The sequence below is a fragment of the Semicossyphus pulcher genome, unplaced genomic scaffold (assembly GCF_022749685.1).
Source record: "Semicossyphus pulcher isolate SPU_LCO1_2020_fin unplaced genomic scaffold, fSemPul1.0.p SCAF_23, whole genome shotgun sequence".
Lineage (NCBI taxonomy): Eukaryota > Metazoa > Chordata > Actinopteri > Labriformes > Labridae > Semicossyphus > Semicossyphus pulcher.
Genome location: NW_027211697.1, coordinates 10,551,496 through 10,566,373, shown reverse-complemented (window position 1 = coordinate 10,566,373; position 14,878 = coordinate 10,551,496). Strand labels below are relative to the sequence as shown.

General features: G+C 41.4%; 1 protein-coding gene and 1 long non-coding RNA gene across 2 annotated transcripts in view; both read right to left on the bottom strand.

Moving 5' to 3' along the window:
* The window catches only part of LOC138602647 (nuclear GTPase SLIP-GC-like), a 30,135-nt gene extending 22,857 nt beyond the window's left edge, over window positions 1-7,278 (bottom strand). Inside the window, 10 exon segments of the mRNA XM_069674155.1 lie at window positions 3,953-4,046; window positions 4,611-4,786; window positions 4,910-5,116; window positions 5,276-5,461; window positions 5,464-5,481; window positions 5,632-5,848; window positions 6,171-6,264; window positions 6,675-6,758; window positions 6,855-6,885; window positions 7,252-7,278. Of these exon segments, the coding sequence (XP_069530256.1) occupies window positions 3,953-4,046; window positions 4,611-4,786; window positions 4,910-5,116; window positions 5,276-5,461; window positions 5,464-5,481; window positions 5,632-5,848; window positions 6,171-6,264; window positions 6,675-6,720 (1,038 nt within the window). The 5' untranslated portion in view covers window positions 6,721-6,758; window positions 6,855-6,885; window positions 7,252-7,278.
* Window positions 7,279-8,023: 745 nt separating this feature from the next.
* Window positions 8,024-9,925, bottom strand: LOC138602649 (uncharacterized). Its single transcript, XR_011309212.1, has 3 exons — window positions 9,812-9,925; window positions 8,427-8,477; window positions 8,024-8,042 (listed from the first exon to the last, which is right to left on the bottom strand). It is a non-coding gene; the product is annotated as an uncharacterized lncRNA (long non-coding RNA).
* Window positions 9,926-14,878: the final 4,953 nt, after the last annotated feature.

Here is a 14,878-nt window from a genome sequence, read left to right as displayed (position 1 = left end):
CATATATTAATTTTTGGACAAAATGATTGGTCGGGACAATTCAATAATTTCTGTATCTTGGTAGAGACGTGTCCTTAACATCCCTACCCAATTCTACACCCTTGCTTCTTACTATTGTTCCCTTAGTGTTGTATTAGAGACACATGGGCCAGGTAATCAAGGATTAGCTCATGTCTTTTTCTCCTCTCATTGGCATTCTGTTGTGGAATCTGCCAGCAATCTGCAGCTACCAGATAAAGTTACTGGACTAAATATGAATATCCCAATACCTGAAACTATTTTAAAACTTCACTGAAGTAATGCACTTAAATTAATGTACTTACTTTAAGACATTATGAACATGATTTGACTAGTGGGAGGGCTTCTCATCATTGTTGCTGCAATGGTGACTCCTACTGATTGTTTGGGTTACTGACACTGTGAGGCTGGAACTGTAGGGACAGCAAGACCCTGAAACACTTTACACCTGCCCTGCTGCTTGCAGGTGAAAGGGGAAAAAGAAGTGACTGGCAAAGGCACATGTCACAGAAACTATATTCCAATGCTGTTGGAGTAGGGAGGACTGAAATGCATAAGGAATTTACACATTTCAGATTTATACAATGGGAAAAAATATTTTAAAAATTGAACAGAAAAAAAAGGCAAATGGAAATTGAAAAGTGTTCAGTGTGCCTGTAGCTTGGTTCCAGATTGTATCCCCGCATGTTCTATAAATCAAGCCAAGTTTGGTGAAACGCCCCAAGTGCTCTTAACATATTATAGTTATTGTAAAGCTCCAAGGAGAAGAAGGTGTAATACACATCTTTCAGTTTGTCTGCAACATGAGCACATAGTCACTTACAGTTCTTAAATAAGCCTTATTGTTGCATATTGTCTTCAGAAGTTGCATGCTTATGCAACTTCTGAACTGCTGCAACCCCCAATGTCTGCACCACCTGCTGACTACACCACCTCAACCCCCCTCCCCACAACCCCCCTGCACATTCACTGCTCCTGCTTCCCAAAAAAGCCACCCCCACTTCCATCACCACCAGCACACACTCCCCCTGCTTCAACCTGTCCCTTTTCAAAAGCCAGGTGAAGAAAGAACTGAGGAGGATCAAGGTCAGGAAGGCTGCAGGCCCAGATGGCATCAGCTCCAGGCTCCTCAAATCCTGTGCAGATTAGCTGTGTGGTATTATGGAGCACATGTTCAACATGAGCCTGAAGCTGGGGAGAGTACCACAGTTGTGGAAGACATCCTGCGTGGTACCAGTGCCGAAAAATCTCCCACCCCAAAGACCTCAACCACTACAGGCCGGTGGCACTGACATTGCACCTGATGGAGATCCTGGAGAGGTTGGCCCTTTGCCATCTTCGCCCCCTGGTGAGCTCATCAATGGACCCATTGCAGTTCGCCTATCAGCCAGGCATCAGGCTTGATGATGTGGTCATCTACCTCCTACATAGATCTCTCTCTCACCTGGAGATGACTGGGAGCACTGTGAGAATTATGTTTCTTGATTTCTCAAGTGCTTTTAACACCATACAGCCCACGCTTCTGAGGGACAAGCTGGAGCACACAGCAGTCTCCCACCACACAACCAACTGCCACCTACAGTGTTACCTACAGTTCTTCGACGACTCCGCCATCGTAGGCCTCATCACTGATGGGGACGATTGGAAGTACAGGGAACTGACACAGGACTTTGTGGACTGGTGCCGGCAGAACTGCCTCCAGTTAAATGCGGGGAAAACCAGAGAACTGGTGGTGGACTGTCACAGGCACAAACCGTCTCCTCCCACACAACATCTAGGGAATGGACATTGAGATTGTGGACTCATACAAGTACCTGGGTGTTTACCTGAACAATAAATTGGAATAGACAGATCACACCAATGTTCTTTATAAGAAAGGTCAGAGCAGACTACATCTGCTGAGGAGACTCAGCTCCTTTGGAGTGCAGGGAGCTCTCCTGAGGACCTTTTATGACTCTGTGGTGGCATCAGCCATTTCTTATGGAGTGGCACAGCAACTCTACAGCTGCAGACAGGAGGAGACTAAAACTGGTGAAGAAGGCCAGCTCTGTTTTGGGCTGCCCCCTTGACCCTGTGGAGATGGTGGGAGACAGGAGGATGATGACAAGGCTAGCGTCTCTCATGGAGAACATTTCCCACCCCCTGCATGGCACTGTAACAGCCCTGGGCAGCTCCTACAGCCACAGGCTGCTTCACACGCGGTGTGTTTCGTGTGGCCAATAGCAAATGTGGGGGTGTGTGTGTGTGTGTGTGTCTCCGCCCTGCTCTGCCTGAGCTCAGGTGCTGGCAATCACCTGAGCAGGTTAAAAGGAGACAGCAGCGGGGCGGCTCTCTCTCTCTCTCTCTCTCTCTCTCATTTGCAGGTGTGGTGCCGGAGTGGGAAGGTGGCGCTGGCCGCGCAGTCTTTTGTGGTTTTCCCTGATTTGCATTTGAAGTCAGTTCCCCGGCCTGTTAGAGCGTCCGGGTTTTGTTATTTTCATTTGGGTTTGAGTTCCTGGTAGTCCTGTTTTCGTGTCCTTATTGTTTTCCCTTTATAGATTAGTTTTGGGTTAGGTAGCTTAGTAGGGAGGAACCCCGGATGCGACGGTCGTGGCAGGCTGGTCTGGGGTCTCTTCTCTCCTTTTGTTCATTTTGTCCAGGAACTCCTGCCTCTTTTGTTTTGGTTCTGGGTTGCTTAATTATCGGGGTTTGGTTGTGTTTGGCTTCGTTCGTTTTGTTTGCATCAAATAAATACTCCTTTGTTATTGACTGTGCTGAGTCGGCATCCTTTAATATGTTACTGGCCTTGTTGTGTTCGAGGCTTTGCTTTTGTTTACGTTAGGGCCGTAACAAGGTCATCCTAATTGGAGCAAGGCAGGCGATGGGCAGAGACCAACTACCAGCAGGCCGGAGGCTTCCTCGGCTGAGAAGCTACGTGGACGATATCAGGGGGAGCCAGTGGTCAATACCACCTGACACCAGATTTGGAGACAAGGTCCTTTGGACCTCAGACGGGAAATCAACACTGCTGGTTGAGCTGGCAGTCCCATGGGAAGAGGGAAAGGAGGCAGCCCATGAAAGGAAGACATTAAAACATGCTGACCTGGTTGCAAAGTGCAACAACGGCCCTACTAAACCTAGAACCAAGGGCTCCGGGGAGCCAGACTGCACAAGGAAACCAGGGAGGACACGGAGAAGGTAAGCTTTGGGCTCTGGCAGCGAAGGGAGGACAAGGCATTGGGAGCAAGCAACTCCTGAAGAAAGTTAGCTGCAGGGAGGGAAGACGTCCCTGTTCACGGACATGTTTTTGGTAAAGGGGCAAAACATCCATGAGCGGTGGTCCCCAGCTGATAACCCTGCAAGGTGGCACAAGTGGAGGTGCGACAGGCCTAGAGCCTAGCAGGAAGACCACCTACCTGTACAGATTAAATTGATATAAAAGGTGAGGTACACCACATTGATTCTAATTTTGTCATGTAGCTTCACCAGTTTCACTGAATGGAAGTGTTACTTCTTGGGGTTACTTATTTGATAAGATTATCATTGTTTTCTGTCAATACTGAGGATGATTATGATACATAAAAACAATAAAAGTGTTGTTACTTTATCTTACCACTCCTCCACAGCTGGCCCCTTGAATTAGGGACAGAATCCCATGCGCTCCGGACACATAGTTTAATGTCTCTGAGGTACAGTCATTGAGATTTTGCAGAAAATCCTGAAGTTTGGGGACTTGTTTTGCATATTCTGTTATGCACAAAGTTACTCATGGGCTTCACCTACCAGTTTCATCTGGTTCAAGCCTTTTTTTCTTTCGAAACTCTTTGGAGCTCACGGTCAACACTTTGAAACATTCATCACTGAAATGTTTCTGAAAAAATTATGAGTGATTTTAAGGCAGGATTGCAGTGTCGGAGCAACTTTGTTTTAGATTTTCTCAGTTTACAAAACTCACCTTGACCTTGTTTCGTTCCCTGAATTCTCTCCTCACTACTTCCTTGGCTTTCATGTTCCTCTTAAAGATGGCAGCACGAACACCAGCTGCTGAACTATAAGAAGAGATTAGTATCAAGCTGTATCTTACTCTGTATCTGAAGCCCCGAAACCTAAAATTCCATAAGCTTGCAGTTGTCTTCTTTCTCTCAGAATAAAACAAAACATTTTGCAGACAAACATATGCACATAAAGTATACTGTATATTCATACCATGAATAACAGTCGATTTTCAGTCACACAATTAGCATTGTCCTTTTTGGTTGGTTTCCAAGACCTGCATGACTAATTGCCCTTCACATAAGCTTAATATTAGTAGATTCAAATGAGACATGACATTTATAGATTATAACAATCTTAATTAGAGCCAGAGGGCAGATGGCAGGAAATGGAGAGTAGAGATACATGCTGTGGTTTGGAGCATCTTTTCTTAAGACCAAAATGGACACAATGGCCTTCACTCCGTCTTGTTGTTCAAAATCAAGGCAAGGCACACAGTTTAAAGCCTGTTTGTGACTTCTTTCTTCCATATTTTCTTGTGTGTACTCCTCTTGAGCTCTTGGCTCTTGACCCTCATCAGGGTCTAGTTCTATTTCTAATGTTTCAAAAAAATCACTTACAGATCATCTGATTCTTCAATAATATCAGACTTGGTGCAGATAAAGTGAATTTGCTGACACTGGCCACTGTTTCCCATCAGGCTGCCGGCACTTTCCAGAATCTCCCATGGTTCTTTCTCTGCCGCTGCTCTATTAATGTCAGTCACAATCCACACAGTGGAACAGCTTTCAACAACCTAGAGGGATTTAATCCAAGTTAATTGTAAGTAACTATATATCAGTTCTTTGTAATAAAATGTTACACTTTTAAGACAAGATAATAAATGATAATAATACAGCAATGCATTTAAATGACTTACCCCTTTCCACATTTTATCTCTGCTTTTGTTGCGGTCCCCACTTCCAGGTAAATCCACAAGTGTGACATGCTGGAGAAAGTCATTATTTGGCACCCTGACAATCACACACTTCACCAGGGGCCAAAACCACCTGTTTACCTCTTTTCCTTCTTTGTTTGTTGAGCCACTTCTTGTGTATTTGACAAGTTTTGCAGACAGTTCTTTGGCCTGCCATTAATAAAAAGATTCAGGATTTAGTTTAAATTCCCCATGATATGAAAAAAAATCCTGATTGGAATTTGACAAGCAGTTAAAATCATCAAATCATTTATGTATACATGCTTACAAGAATATATACAAGAATTATAACATAGATGAATTCCTTACTGATTCACAGGTCAGGGTCTTCTTATTGGAATTGATAAATCCTGGAATTTCTCTAAAATGTCTGTCATTCATGAGATTTTCTTGGGAATTGTTTCTCCATTCTTCTCCATACAGCGCTGACAGCATTTCAACACCAGCTGCATAATCATCGGCATCCTGCTCGTCACGGTGAAAGTTAACAAGAACCACAAATCCTCCCTCCATTCCTAAAAGAAATGAAATAATTATCTTGTAACTTGGTTTAATTGAATAGAATGAAATAATCGGAGGAAGCAATGTAGTCAGCACCTGTATATTAGCTGCTACATCATAACTTTTTAAAAAGTGTCAAATACGCATATTCAGCTGGTTTTTACCTCTTTTGTGATGAATTCAATCTCTGCCTCATACTTCAGGCTCTTCATGTTAGCCTCCACTTTAATCATGACTGTGGTACATGCACTGACACTTCCTGAAGGCAGCAGATCCTTCTCTCCAATGATAGCATTTATTAAAGAGTTCTTTCCAGACCCTGTTTTACCAAAGACACCGACCAGCTCCCTCTTTTCTGTCTCCAAATCACCCATTTTTTCCCTGTTGTACAAGTGTTTAAATTTGTGTTAAATGATTCGTTTGGAAAATATAACAATGAAAGAATGTGTTAAGACATCTGCCTAAGAACAGCCAACTCAAGCTTTTTTTATAAAGCAGTTGTAATCAATATTTCCTTACTAAAAGCTCTAATGACTGCTTGTTTTTATCATCAGTGCCACTTGTGGCAACAGCAGGGACCTGATTCTAACATGCAATACAATAAACTAAGAGCAAAATTTAAGAGTCTACTTTAGAGACCAGATGTGAATCTCTTCCTGAAACTGACCCCTAAAACAAATATAATATAAAATGTATTTCTTACTTCAGAAAAGCATTGAGCTTTGTGTTGTCTCTGTGCTGGAGTTTGAAATGGACACCTGTCATGATGTTTTTCACTTCAGACAGCATGAATTTTTCTGTTGGAGTAATGGCCAATGGGCACACAGGTTGGCACCAGTATATTTGCTAATTAAAAAACGTGGGCGTGAAAATGACAACTGCATTTGTAGGAAACTAGCAATGAAACGTATACGTACGTGGGGTGTAAGATAGCGCCCAATGTTTCAATCCATAGCCAAGTTATTTACTTAATATTGGAAGCATGAATATTGTTGCTATGGTGTGTTGCTAAGTAAACCACGAAAATTGGTTTAATGTACAAACATGGCACACAAAATAATAGCTGGTGACTTTTTTGAAAGTTTTGCTGGAAGTAAGAATATTTTTTTTTTGGCCCAGAAACAGAAACAGACATTCTGTATGAAAATGACATTACATAAAGTGTTTACCATATGGTTTTAATTTTTTTGGAAAAAATAACAAATACCTGAGTATGTGGTGTCACGTTGTCGTTTCTTAGCTGGTGATTGCATTCTGCTGGACTCCTCCTGAAGCTCCAATCTTCTCTTTACTAATAATAATGGTCTCAATTGTTTTTTCAAAGCAAGATATTATTGCTATAAAAACATCAATCATCACCAAACAATAAATAAGATTTGTATCTTACCTTTTTCACTTGTGTCACTGGTGGCCAAAACCTGAGGATGAACAATGTACATTTGAATCTTCGAACTTTGTTTTATCAAGAAACTTTTTTCACTCAGGCATTAGCCTAAAACAGGATAGGACAGGCTTGAAAATTTGCACGTGCCCTTGCATGCATTTCCATCACAGATGATGCACATTCTTGCAAAGCCCTTGGACGTGGAGTCCATTAAAAGGCTTGCAAGTGATAAAACAACGAGGTCCTCAGTCAACAACAAGGTGATCCAGTCAGACAAATCTTTAGTCAAAGATGGAAGATTTTTCTCAGGACACTCAGTAATTCTATTGCATATTTATTGATAATAGAGGTATTTCCAGGGATGAGATGCCAGGGAAATGTATCCTTTCTTTATCCCTACCTGAATAGAATCAGCTGTTTCTTCATGTTCCTGCTGACAGTGAAAATAAAAGTATGAGTCTAAGAGCAGAGCCATTCAACATTTCAGCATACATTGAAAATCAATTCTGCATGACTTTAATAGACGTTATGGATTTCCCATATGACAAAACTGTATCCTACTTACAAGAGCAGAAAAATAATTGTTACCTGATTTGTTGCATTTTGTTCCCCCTAGCATGAAAGGAAAAAGTTGAAAATCCAAAATTATTAAAGAATTCTAAGAAAAAGTCTTTTTAGTGAGTCTTTGGTTCTATAATCCTTTATCTGTTGGTGTCTTCAAAACAGAGGTTTATGCTCATCTGTTATAATCGCATGGATCTACACAAAGGAAAATGATAAAACCAAACACATGCAGAGTAATTCCTTTAGCAACTTGAGTCTCTTCTTGAATTTTGCCCTTGGTCCAACTAGAGTGATCAAGTTATTGATGTCTTGCTTATCGAGATCGTAAAGATTTTCCTCATCAATGCCTTGCACTGTTACAAGAAAGACAATTCACATTAATCTTTGTTCTGCAAAAAATTGGAAATTCTGGATGTCTGTCAAGTGTAAATCAGCATTATATTGCAGAGCCATGTTGCAGCACCTTTTATGTTACTATTAGATATGCTTCAATGTTTCAATATTGGTAGGAAATTACCTGTGCCAATCAAAAAAACATGGTAATACTTTACCTCGAAATTTTTCTATCCATTCGCTGAGACCCCATTCCGTTAATTTTTCACAAACAAAATCATCCATGACTGGAAACTGCAAGATAATCACATGATTATATTTTAATCCGTTTTAACAACTTGACATATTTCAGACAGTTATTCTAAATCACATTTAATTAAAGGGGTTAGGAACAGATAATAGCAGGTGCAAGAAAAGGTCGCTAGAATTATCAGTCAGGACACAAGTTCCACCTCAAATAACTGACCATCTAGATCCCCTGTCTGGTGTGAAAAGGACAAGCATGATTTCACCTCTCACGTTGCCTGTGAGAAATACTCCGGCTAATATGCAGTTAAACCTGCAAACCTTAACATAGTACACTTTTGTCGGTTGTCCCTCCCGTTTATCGGGAGAATATCCTTTTGTGACACTCGTCAGGTCTTGGAAATACGGCCTCCTACTCCGTGTGAGACTTACCCTTGCCTTGGATGTCTGGACGAGTCTCAGGAATCAGATGAAGAAAAAGATCTGGAAGGTATCAAATGATTCAAAAAGTTGTATTTCAACTTGCTTTATATTGGCACAATCACCAGAAACACAATATATCCTTTTTCAAGGTCTAACAAACAGAAGCAACTGCAAAGCTATGAAAAATCTTCTTTCCAATCTTGTGCAGATCGCGGGCGAGTGGATTTCCGGTTCTAAACCAAGAGTGCTCCAGAGAGAGAGAGAGGGGCAGAAGAACCGCCACAGATAAGTTGTTCTAACGATTCGAGGGAGGGAGGGAGCGGGTCATCGCGGACTGAAGTGATGACATGATGTAAAACTTAGTTTGAGCATGAAGCCTGATGATCCTCTGCAGCTCTGTGTGAAATATATGAACTATACAGCAGACTACAGTCTCTGTAAACAGTGACAGTTTGAGCGTCGAGGAGGAGCGAATGACTTACTGATCATTCATGAACGAGACCGGGTCATCTCTCGGTCGTGAACGAAATGAGTCCCAACAGGTCATTCTGATCCTCGACCACGACAAACTAAGGCGGCGGGGGTTTATCTTTCAGGCTTCCCACATCAGCAGGGCACATGTGTTTACAGCACTGATAGATGAACACAAACAAAATTATGTTTATTTATAGAAGGTCGGCATGTTTTGTAATGGAAGTTCGAAGTTAATATATGAACTATTATTAGCAAACCGACTGGTCAATAACTTTGTGTGAAGTACAATAAGGTTGTTGTCTTTGTCTTTTATTTTATGTGTTGTGTTTTGTGCTGATATGGACCAATGTGTTGGAAATAAAGAAATAAAGTTAAATACTACAAGCTGTATTACAACCGCTCGGAAATAAAAACAGTGACACAACAGCAAGATGAGATAACACAAGTAATATTTAAAAAAAAGGTATAAAAGGTTTTTTTTTTAACATAGTTGGGCCAAGTAACAGTTATATCGTGATGATTGTATGAGAAGACCAGTGAATGCAATGGGAGCCGTCATCGTTCATGAACGAGTGAGAGTGAGGAAGGAGTGAGTGAGCTTAGGGTAAACCAGAAATGTCACTGAACGACCTGGTGAACGATTGTCATGAATGAATCCTGCAGATGAACATGATCTGAAGATCCGGGTCACTGACGTGAATGATAGCTGGATGCAACATCTGCTAGATGGTGGTTATACGCCCACAGAATCTTTGACGAGATGAGACTTCCTCAAAACAAGCAGCTGACCACATGTTATCGACTAAATTCAGTTGTCTAAATTCAGAGAATCTAATTAGACAAAATATTTTCGTAAGATTTGTCTTCCAAAATGAAAATCGAGACAAGGAAATGATTCAAAAAGTTGTATTTCAACTTACTTTATATTGGCACAATCACCAGAAACACGATATATCCAGAAGCAACTGCAAAGCTATGAAAAATCTCGCAGGCGAGTGGATTTCCGGTTCTAAACCAAGAGTGCTCCAGAGAGAGAGAGGGGCAGAAGAACAGCCACAGAATCCCTGATACCTTACTGCATGCGTCTTATATAGTATGTTCCGTCACGTCACAGCAAGAGCTGGGCGGCATTTCCTGCTACTAATGCAGGCATTGTGCCTTTTTTAAATAAAACTCAGGAATGCAGCTCAGCCAGTAATGTTGGCAAAGTATAAGATAGCACACACGTAGGTAGCTTTAATTATAATAAATGAACACATGGTTAATAAATACAACATAGCACAGTAGGTTTATTTTCTTACTGCTAGTGTTTAACATATTCAGTTAGACTGTAATACATTCACCTTATGGTACTTATATTTTGTGTGTTCCTCCTTAGTGCATGAACATGACTCCTCTGCTGCTTGATCTAACTTGAAATGTCTTTTATATTGTCTCCACCTTAGGTCTGCATACTTTGACTGATACTAAAATTTAAACATGTTTGAACACCTGTGTGTGTTGAAATCTTAAAACCAACAAGTTTAAGTAATCTCCAAATCCAGGTTGTTGGATTTCAACAGAGTGTAAACAGCTGTTGAACACACCCAAAAGTCAAACCCATGATAAAAGAATGCTAAAACTTGCCCTGCCCTGCTAAACACCCTGTTAAACACCCTGTGTTTAGCAGTTGGCTCACCTGATATGCCCTCAGGTAAGTTTTAGCATTCTTTTATAATGGGTTTGACTTTTGGGTATGTTCAACAGGGTGTAAACGGCTGTTGAACATACCCAAAAGTCAAACTCAGAGATTTAAAATGAGACAGGGAGGAGGCCTGTCTAATGTGGAGTGGCAATTCATTCCACAGTTTTGGAGCTGCAACAGCAAATGCTCGTTCACCTCTGAGCTTAAGCCTAGCTTTAGGGACTGTCAGGAGCGGCTGGGAGTGTAGGGGTGCAGCAGCTCAGAGAGGTAAGGTGGGGCAAGGCCATTCAAGGCTTTAAAAGAATTTTAAAATTAATCCTAAAATGGACATGCATAAACAGCATACATTGCGATATATTTTTGTTATTTAATCAGTCATACTTTTTATTATTTGGGACTTTAAAGTCTGATAATAAAACAAACCCCCTCCTACTTTCATCACTCTTGGTTCAGACCATTGGTTCAGACTCTGACACCTGAAAAAGTAGAGAGTACAGTTGGAGCGACACTTTCTTTATAAAAACAAATACTAACAGACTTCAGTTGTCATCAACCACTGCTAATGATGATCAAATACATGTTTAATCAGCGTGATCAGCCCAGTGACAGTCACTTCATGAAACGAAAAAAATTACGTCTCCTGTTTCCTGTCGGCACACACCACCTCAGGCGCCAACATTAAACAGCATGTCCGCTCAGTGGACTGTCCGTTTATGTAGACGCTGCGTTAACCAGCACCGGGACGAGATGACGCTGTTCAAATCAAATCAAATCAAACTTTATTTATATAGCACCTTTCATGCAAAAAGAATGCAACACAAAGTGCTTCACAGAAAAATTAAAAACATATCACAAGAATTAAAAACATATCACAATAATACAAATACTGGAAACCTGCCCCTCCCGACCCACTGGCAGAGGCACACATACACTTTATCACACACAGATACAGACAGACACACATGTACACGTATGCACACACACACTCACACACATACACCCACCCACACACACACGCACGCACTCAGGATAAAACATGGTAAAGAGACATGGCAGGACACTGAGGAACAGGTGAGGAAAACGCCACCTATGGGAGCCATCCGCACTGGGTGGGGTCACAGTCTACGCCTGCAGGGAGTGCCACCCACAGAGACCACCCCTACCCCGAAAGACCGGGATAGACTCCGCACAAGGTGCAGAGCCCCACGGTCCTCCGGGCCTGAGGGATCTCCAGGACGCAGCCCCCGTGGGCAGACCAGACACAACTCCCAGTGTGGAGGGCTCCCATGAGGAAACACTGGAGCTAAAAAGTAAAAGGATAAAAGACAATAAGATAGGCTGAGATAAATGGAAGAAATAAAATGATAAAAATCGAAAAAATAAAATAAAATGTATTAAACTTCGAGATAGACAGATTTAAGAATAAAGAAAGAAAGAAAGAATAAAAATAAGACTTAGAAGATTTAATAACAATAAAGTGCAAAAAGAATTATGAATAAATCAATAAAAATATTAGTTATTAAAAATAGAATAAAATAGTAAAAGAATAGGATAAATCAGTTAAAAGCCAAGTTGAAAATGTGAGTCTTGAGCTTCTTTTTAAAAATATCAACAGTCTCTGCAGTCCTGATGCTCTCCAGCAGGCTGTTCCACAAGTGTGGGCCACAGTAACTGAATGCTGCCTCAGCGTGGGTTTTTGTTCTAACTTTAGGAATGACTAAAAGGCCGGTGCCGGAGGACCTCAGGGTCCGCGAGGGTTGATATGATAAAAGCAGTTCAGATAGATAAGATGGCGCAAGACCATTAAGACATTTAAAAACTAATAAAATAACCTTAAAATCGATCCTGAAACACACTGGGAGCCAATGCAGCGACTTTAAAACTGGTGTAATGTGCTCCCGCCCTCTGGTCTTCGTCAGCACACAAGCAGGGCATTACAATAGTCTAAACGACAAGAGACAAAAGCATGCATCAGCCCCCTCCGTATTCTTAAGATGATAAAAACCTGTTTTTGTTACGTTTTTTAATGTGTGGGATAAAAGTGAGCTCAGAGTCAAAAATGACACCCAGATCCTCTACGTATTGTGATGGTTTAAAATCCTGCAGTTTTGGTAAAAGTTTCTCTCTCTTGCCTTCAGGACCAATGATTAAAACTTCTGTTTTGTCCTGGTTGAGCTGTAGGAAGTTCTCTGCCATCCATGACTTAATATCTAAAATACAGTTTAAAAGGGTATCAATTGGCCCTGTGTCATCAGGAGACACGGCAATGTACAGCTGCGTGTCATCAGCGTAGCTGTGAAAATTGATGCGGTGCCTCCTGATGACGTCCCCAAGTGGAAGCATATAAATATTAAAAATAAATTGGACCTAAGATTGACCCTTGGGGCACCCCACACCTAATTTCATGGGTTCCTGAGGAACATGTATCCATACTTACAGAGAACGATCGATCTGTGAGATAAGAACTGAACCAATTAAAAACAGTACCGGAGAGGCCGACCAGGTTCCTGAGTCTTTTTAATAAAATGTGATGGTCGACTGTGTCAAAGGCGGCGCTTAGATCCAGTAGAACCAAGACTGTTACTTTCTGTGAGTCTGCGTCACACCTGATGTCATTTAAAATCTTTAAAAGGGCTGTCTCGGTACTGTGGTTCATCCTAAAACCAGATTGATGCTTCTCTAAAACATTGTTTCTATTTAAAAAGTCATTTAGTTGCTTAAAAACCAGTTTTTCTAAAATTTTTCTTAAAAATGGTAAGTTGGATACAGGTCGGTAATTATTAAAAATGTTGGGATCTAAATTACTCTTCTTCAGAAGGGGCCTCTCACCACTGCCGTTTTGAAAGCAGCAAGGAAGACACCCGTCTGAAGAGAGCAATTCACTATATTTAAAATCTGTTCCTCGAAGAATCCATAAAATGTCTTTAAAAGTGATGTGGGAATTGGATCTAAAAGGCAGGTTGTTGGCTTTACCTGGGAGAAAACTCGACCAAGTGTCCTTGCATCAACCAGGACAAAACTCTCCAGTGTTTCCTCGGATAAAAGCGACTGTCCAGGTGTGACAAAAGTTACATTCTGATGTGCTAAAAGACTGGATCTGACGTCGTCGATTTTACTTCTGAAGTGGTCTGCAAAGTCCTCACAGAGGGCGTCTGTTGGTGACTCTGAGGATTTTTTAAAATTGGTGTTGGTTAAAAGATCGAAGTTGGAGAAAATAAATTTGGGGTTATTTTTGTTGTCTGTGATGAGTTTTGAGAAATGGGATATTCTTGCCTGTTTGACTGTTTTATTGTACGATTTGAGATGATAAATATCTGATAATGGACTGTGAGTTTATTTTTTCTCCACCTTCTCTCCGCACTCCTGCATTGTCTTTTTGATTTTTTAATTTCCTCATTTCTCCACGGGGGTAAAGGTTTTGTTTTTATTGTTTTTGTTAAAAGTGGAGCCACAGAGTCCAGTGCTAATTTCAATTTCCTGTTAAAATTGTCAGCAATAAAATCACATGGTGCGGGTAAAATTTCAGCAGGAGTGCTCGGTAAAATCTTGATAAAATTTGCAGCCACCTCAGAAGTCAGGTAGCATTTCCTCACTGTTCTGACTGGGGCCTCCTGGTGGTTAAAATCGGCGATGTCAAAATACACACAGTAGTGTTCAGACACAGCCAGGTCAACAACAGAGGACACACCAGTGGAGAGGCCATAGGTCATGACCAGGTCCAGGGTGTGTCCTCTGTTGTGAGTCGGCTGTGTCACGTGCTGGTTAAACGGGAATACGTTCACTTCTAAACCACACCGCGTAAAGGAGCCTCGATCATCCCGCCGACATCATCTGTGATGTCAGCAGCTCCGTTCCGCGAGGTGGATTTTCAGTTAGAGTATTCCCGTTAACAGCGGCACCTCGTTCCGGTGCTGGTTAACGCTGTGGTTACACAAACGGACAGTTCACAGAGCCTACAGTTCCTTATTGGCTCTGCAGCCCCGGTATTTCCTTCTTAGCTCCCTGGGGATTTCAGGTCATTTAGAAATGAGATTGCGTACAAGTATGAATCGAGCCCTAATTGGCAGCACGTTAGCTCTTGACGGAGTTCTTTTGGGCCTTTTGCAGCATGTTTGCCCTGTTGTTGTTTCAAAAACATGCACAATAAAAGAAGAAAAAGCTACATTCAAGTGAATTTTAATGAGGTTTATTGTATAGCATACTGTATACCATACAGTTATGAATTTATAATCAGCAAAGAATTAAAAATTAAACAAGAACATTGTACAATACATATCACACAGCCAGATAAGTCGATCTGTTA